The following is a 7500-nucleotide window of genomic DNA, read 5'->3' on the forward strand; positions in this document are numbered from 1 at the left end:
CACAACTATGGTTATTGACCATTGATAAAGTGGCACATTCTTCAGTCATGAAGTAAACACTTACAGGAAGAATTAAACCTGTTCTGTGAGAAGCTGCGATTGACTAACTGCAGCTATGTCATAAATCCAGACTACACTGATCGTAAGTGTGGAAGGGAAAGGTTAAAGAACTCTCATCCACATTCTAATAGGCTACTTCTGATTGCTATTAAGACAAGAGTTTAACATAGGGGTGAGTGTGGTAAGTTGAGCCACCTTTGTTTCTAGGAAACTATACTCAACATTTATAATTTGACCAAATATTTAGGAAGAGTTAATCATTTCATAAGTCTTAATATGAGGTCCTAAACCTAGCATGATAGTGCATCCTTGTAGCTGTGTGGGCTAATATAGTCTAAATGTTTGTCTTTGGTCAAGTTAAGCCAATGGTCTAGCCACAGGGAAGTTAGGCAAATTGAAGTGTAACATGTTGTTATGTTAAAAGTGTTTGTTAGGTGTTAAGCCTGTGCCAAAAGATGCTTAATATTATTAAAAGACAAAAAAGCGATTGTGATTGTGTTGAATTGTGTTTGGGAAATAAAGATAGACATGGATTTAAAAAGGTAGTGGTAATATTTCATTCAGTACAGACATTTGTAGACGGCTTAACTTACCCTGTCCCGCGGCTCAACATACCTGGGGTAAGTTGTGCCTAGAGACCAGAAGCTATGTTTTCAAAACTGTAATGTTTACAGTTGAAGTCGGAAGTTTACATACACCTTAGCCAAATACATTTAAACTCTGTTTTTCACAATTCCTGACATTTAATCCTAGTAAAAATTCCCTGTCTTAGGTCAGTTTGGATCACCACTTTATTTTAAGAATGTGAAATGTCAGAATAATAGTAGAGAATTATTTATTTCAGCTTTTGTTTCTTTCATCACATTCCCAGTGGGTCAGAAGTTTACATACACTCAATTAGTATTTGGTAGCATTGCCTTTAAATTGTTTAACTTGGGTCAAACGTTTGGGTAGCCTTCCACAAGCTTCCCACAATAAGTTGGGTGAATTTTGGCCCATTCCTCCTGACAGAGCTGGTGTAACTGAGTCAGGTTTGTAGGCCTCCTTGCTCGCACACGCTTTTTCAGTTCTGCCCACAAATGTTCTATAGAATTGAGGTCAGGGCTTTGTGGTGGCCACTCCAATACCTTGACTTTGTTGTCCTTAAGCCATTTTGCCACAACTTTGGAAGTATGCTTGGGGTCATTGTCCATTTGGAAGACCCATTTACGACCAAGCTTTAACTTCCTGACTGATGTCTTGAGATGTTGCTTCAATATATCCACATAATTTTCCTTCCTCATGATGCCATCTATTTTGTAATGCAATAAAATGCAAATTAATTACTTAAAAATCATACAATGTGATTTTCTGGATTTTTGTTTTAGATTCCGTCTCTCACAGTTGAAGTGTACATATGATAAAAATTACAGACCTCTACATGCTTTGTAAGTAGGAAAACCTGCAAAATCGGCAGTGTATCAAATACTTGTTCTCCCCACTATAGATACTTTGGTACCTGTTTCCTCCAGCATCTTCACAGGGTCCTTTGCTGTTGTTCTGGGATTGATTTGCACTTTTCGCACCAAAGTATGTTCATCTCTAGGAGACAGAACGCGTCTCCTTCCTGAGCGGTATGACGGCTGCGTGGTCCCATGGTGTTTATACTTGTGTACTATTGTTTGTACAGATGAACGTGGTACCTTCAGCCGTTTGGAAATTGCCCCCAAGGATGAACCAGACTTGGCTGATTTATTTTGATTTTCCCATGATGTCAAGCAAAAAGGCACTGAGTTTGAAGGTAGGCCTTGAAATACATCCACAGGCACACCTCCAATTGACTCAAATTATGTCAATTAGCCTATCAGAAGCTTCTAAAGCCATGACATCATTTTCTGAAAATGTCCAAGCTGTTTAGAGGCACAGTCAACTTAGTGTATGTAAACTTCTGACCCACTAGAAATGTGATACAGTGAATTATAAGTGAAATAATCTGTCTGTAAACAATTGTTGGAAAAATTACTTGTGTCATGCACAAAGTAGATGTCCTAACCGACTTGCCAAAACTATAGTTTGTTAACAATACATTTGTGGAGTGGTTGAAAAATGAGTATTAATGACTCCAACCTAAGTGTATGTAAACTTTCGACTTCAACTGTACATTAATTCTGATTATTCCCAGGTATACACAACATCCTGAAATATATGTAGATATCTTTGGTAGAAAGAATAGTACATTTCCCTTGACGGAGTGATGTAAATTGTTTTTAAAAAATCAAGTTATCCCACTCTCCCCTATGAGTATAGTATTTGGTATAGTCAGGTATTTTTTGTGAGGTGAGGAAAAATTCCCCTCAGTGTTATTTAACTGCAAGTGTGGAGGAAGTAAATAATCTGTTTATTACTTAGAGTATGAAGGCATTGGTCAAATCATAGCATATAATCTTTGACAATCTGACATGCCTAAACTATACTTTAGTCTACAATCTGAGCTCATCTCACTAGTTTATAATTTTACGCAAGTGATATTGAAAAGCGCTGTGAATGAGAAACATAAATGTTGAGTTTGTACAAAGAGGCTATTCTTTGCACTGTGCTGATGGTCTTTATTCATAGAAATAAAGAGAACTAATAGAAAATGTATTTGAGGGAGTTCCTTACACTGAAATATTTTTTTTTTCACATTTCAATTAACAGGTGTGCCTTCTTAAATGTTAACTTGTGAAATTTCTTTTCTTTTAATGTGTTTGAGCCAATCAGTTGTGTTGTGACAAGGTAGGGGTGGTATACAGCAGATAGCCCTATTTGGTAAAAGACCAAGTCCATATTATGGCAAGAACAGCTCAAATAAGCAAAGGAAAATGACAGTCCATCATTACTTTAAGACATGAAGGTCAGTCAATCCGGAAAATGTCAAGAACTTTGAACGTTTCTTCAAGTGCAGTCGCAAAAACCATCAAGCGCTATGATGAAACTGGCTCTCATGAGGACCACCACAGGAAAGGAAGACCCAGAGTTACCTCTGCTGCAGAGGATAAGTTATTTAGAGTTAACTGCACCTCAGATTGCAGCCCAAATAAATGCTTCACAGAGTTCAAGTAACAGACACATCTCAACATCAGCTCTTCAGAGGAGACTGCGTGAATCTGGCCTTCATGGTCGAATTGCTGCAAAGAAACCACTACTAAAGGACACCAATAAGTAGTGACTTGCTTGGGCCAAGAAACACAAGCAATGGACATTAGACCGTTGGAAATCTGTCCTGTGCTCTGATGAGTCCAAATTTGAGACTTTTGGTTCCAACCACCGTGTCTTTGTGAGACGCAGAGTAGGTGAACGGATGATGTCCGCATGTGTGGTTCCAACAGTGAAGCATGGAGGGGGAGGTGTGATGTGTGGGGGTGGTTTGCTGGTGACACTGATTTATTTAAAATTCAAGGCACACTTAACCAGCATGTGTCACGATTCTCTAAGGCAGAACCCAGAAGCAGAACAGGACAAGGTGAGTTGAACGAAGGTGAGTGTTTATTTACAGATTCAAAAGATGCAGAATAATCCAGGAGACGGAGCGGGTGGCGGAGATGAGTAGGTGGAGCAATTCAATGACAAAGGCTATCCTAGCCTTGTCTGTGGCATAAGAGTGGGGCTGTAGATCGAACACTAATCCACACTGCATAAGAAAGGAACGGCATCTTCCCAAATCCCCCTCATATTTATCAGGTGTCGGAACCTTGGGTTCACGGAAGGGCACAGCTCCAGAAGTGGCAGGCGAGATGGGTGAAACCAGTGGTGGATTCTCCACCGGCAAACTGAGCTGAGCCTGGATCTTCGTCAGACTGGTAGAAAAGTTCAGAACTGACAACGCTATCTCCTGTAGCGCCGTGCGATGTTGTCCCAACATCTTCTCCTGATGGGTAATGGCATGGCGAACAGAGTCCAGGTCCGCTGGGTTCATTTCTGGCCGGATCGTTCTGTCACGATTCTCTAAGACAGAACCCAGAAGCAGACCCGGACAAAGTGAGTTGAACGAAGGTGATTGTTTATTTACAGATTCAAAAGATGCAGAATAATCCAGGAGACGGAGCGGGTGGCGGAGATGAGTAGGTGGAGGTGAAGTGGCAGATTAAGTGATGGCACGGCAGGGGTTGGGTGAAGGTTCCGGGAGGATGACTGTAGACAGAAAAAAAACTGAGGTAAGTACAAGGCAGGTCAACAAGGTGCAAAATAACAAAAACTAGCGCTAGTACTCAGAGGCTGATACGCTGACAAAACATACTGTTAATGGCTAACGATCCGGCAGGGAATGGAAGTCAGGTCAGAGCTTAAGAAGGGGTGATGATCAGGACCAGGTGTGCCGAGGCTGATGAGAAGCAGGTGCGGGTAATCGAGAGATCACCCGCCTAGCAATGTCGCCCGGCAACCGGACAGGGTGCGTTCAGGAACCTTCAGGAAACAGGAGATACCGAGCAGAAAAATGGCAACACAGGCAGGAACAGACTCAGGACGCAGGGTTCATGACAGCATGGCTACCACAGCATTCTGCAGCGATACACCATCCCATCTGGTTTGCGCTTAGTGGGACTATAATTATTTTTTTCAATAGGACAATGACCCAAAACACACCTCCAGGCTGTCTAAGGGCTATTTGTCCAAGAAGGAGAGTGATGGAGTGCTGCATCAGATGACCTGGCCTCCACAATCACCCAACCTCAACACAATTGTGATGGTTTGTGAAGGAAAAGCAGCCAACAAGTGCTCAGTATATGTGGGAACTCCTTCAAGACTGTTGGAAAAGCATTCCTCATGAAGCTGGTTGAGAGAACGCCAAGAGTGTGCAAAGCTGTCATCAAGGCAAAAGGTGGCTACTTTGAAGAATCTAAAATCTAAAATATATTTTGATTTATTTAACACTTTTTTGGTTACTACATGATTCCATTTGTGTTATTTCATAGTTTTGATGTTTTCACTATTATTCTACAATGTAGAAAATAGTAAAAATTAAGAAAAACCCTGGAATGAGTAGGTGTGTCCAAACTTTTGACTGGTACTGTAGGTAAGCACGCATAAACGCACACACACACACACACGTGCATAATGTTGTTTTGTAGACTTCAAGGATGAGTGCTTAATATAATCCTCCAGGACACACGATAGGTTTGATTTCAATATTCTTTATTATAGTCATTCTATGTCAAGAATATACAAGGATATTAAATATATGAAAAAGTATATCAAAGCTGATATTGAAAAGATCCATTATAGTTGATACATTCGATAGATGCAGTAAACAGGGCATGATTTTATACATTCAAAAGGAAGAAAATAACAGCTGCAACAATCAACATGTTCGACAACATTGCCATTTTTACAAAGGCTTCTGTGAGCAGCTTTAGCATCAAAATATACAAATCATGATGAGTGTGTTATTGCTATATTGCTAGATTATTGATGTTGCATCTGATATTGATAAAAAATCATCTGGGATTCAGGTTGGCATCCTGGAGAGACTCAATAATGGCATCTTGCAAGTTCAACGTGTCGGTTTGATTGATGTTCTGTGGACCAAAGAAACATCTTATTAGTGTGTGTGTGTGTGTGTCTGTGTGTGTGTGAATGTGTGTAGCCTACCGTGTAGTCCTTGGTATAGTAGCAGTGTCTCAGGTTCAAATGTATGATGAAGTCCCTGCTGATTTGGTTTGGATTACCGTGAGGCAGAGAGGCACACACTGGACACACCTAGAGGATGCCAGAGAGCAACAATCACTCAGAGCAACAAAGTTTCAGCCCAAGTGGCCAACAACTCCCTAGGAGTAGAGACTATGGACGAGGAATCCCTGGAGGCAGTGACACGTGTTACTAAGTGGACTATCTTGGTTAAATAAACATTTAATTGAATAAACTCATGTTTGAGACCCAGTGATTGAGAGTAACTGATGACACAACTGACAGCTTTATAGCGATTTATAACAGATATATCACTGACCACGGGCCTGTTGTCATACTGATGCTTGCCATTGCAGTGAACCCACAGATCCCTCTCATCCAGACCACTCTCCTGGCAGTACGGACAGACAAACGTCATCCTCATCACAGAACTGAGAGAGAGAGAGCGGGAGAACAGACAGACAGAGAGACAGAGAGAGAGAGAGTGAGAAACGGACAGAGACAGACAGACAGAGACAGACAGAGAGAGTGAGATAGCAACAGACAGACAGAGACAGAGACAGACAGAGTGAGAGTGAGATGGAGACAGACAGACAGAGAGTGAGAGAGACAGAGACAGACAGAGACAGACAGACAGACAGACAGAGAGTGAGGTAGAAACAGACAGACAGAGACAGACAGACAGAGTGAGAGTGAGATGGAGACAGACAGACAGAGAGTGAGATAGAGACAGACAGACAGAGACAGACAGACAGAGAGTGAGATAGAGACAGACAGACAGAGAGAGAGTGAGATACAGACAGAGAGAGAGTGAGATACAGACAGACAGAGAGAGACAGACAGAGTGAGAGTGAGATGGAGACAGACAGACAGACACAGACATACATAGAGTGAGATAGAGACAGACAGACAGAGAGAGAGTGAGATACAGACAGACAGAGACAGACAGACAGAGTGAGAGTGAGATGGAGACAGACAGACAGTGAGATACAGACAGACAGAGAGTGAGAGAGACAGAGACAGTGAGAGACAGACAGACAGAGAGTGAGAGACAGACAGACAGAGAGTGAGAGACAGACAGACAGAGAGTGAGATACAGACAGACACAGAGTGAGATACAGACAGACAGACAGAGTGAGATACAGACAGACAGACAGAGTGAGATACAGACAGACAGACAGAGTGAGATACAGACAGACAGACAGAGTGAGATAGAGACAGACAGACAGAGTGAGATACAGACAGACAGACAGACAGACAGACAGACAGACAGACAGACAGACAGACAGACAGACAGACAGACAGACAGACAGACAGACAGACAGACAGACAGACAGACAGAGAGAGTGAGATACAGACAGACAGAGAATGAGATAGAGACAGACAGAGAGTGAGATACAGACAGACAGAGAGTGAGATACAGACAGACAGTGAGATACAGACAGACAGAGAGTGAGATACAGACAGACAGACAGACAGAGTGAGAGAGACAGACAGACAGAGAGAGTGAGAGAGACAGACAGACAGAGAGGGTGAGAGATAGAGACAGACAGACAGACAGACAGACAGACAGAGTGAGTGAGAGATAGAGACAGACAGACAGACAGACAGACAGACAGAGAGTGAGATACAGACAGACAGACAGAGAGAGTGAGATACAGACAGACAGAGAGTCAGAGAGTGAGATACAGACAGAGTGAGATACAGACAGACAGACAGAGAGAGACAGAGAGTGAGATCCAGACAGACAGACATACAGTGAGATACAGACAGACATACAGAGAGAGACAGAGAGTG

At 42.1% G+C, this 7500-nt stretch overlaps 1 protein-coding gene across 1 annotated transcript in view; it reads right to left on the reverse strand.

Annotated features, from left to right (window-relative positions):
• Nucleotides 1-5200: 5200 nt before the first annotated feature.
• LOC121532810 (E3 ubiquitin-protein ligase RNF138-like) overlaps nt 5201-7500 on the reverse strand; it is a 10311-nt gene continuing 8011 nt past the window's right edge. Inside the window, exons 3-5 of the mRNA XM_045205792.1 lie at nt 6023-6134; nt 5668-5775; nt 5201-5594 (exon numbers count right to left, since the gene is read on the reverse strand). Of these exons, the coding sequence (XP_045061727.1) occupies nt 5514-5594; nt 5668-5775; nt 6023-6134 (301 nt within the window). The 3' untranslated portion in view covers nt 5201-5513. The remainder of the gene's footprint in view (nt 5595-5667; nt 5776-6022; nt 6135-7500) is intronic.

The sequence above is a fragment of the Coregonus clupeaformis genome, chromosome 20 (genome assembly GCF_020615455.1).
Source record: "Coregonus clupeaformis isolate EN_2021a chromosome 20, ASM2061545v1, whole genome shotgun sequence".
In the NCBI taxonomy this organism is placed as follows: domain Eukaryota; kingdom Metazoa; phylum Chordata; class Actinopteri; order Salmoniformes; family Salmonidae; genus Coregonus; species Coregonus clupeaformis.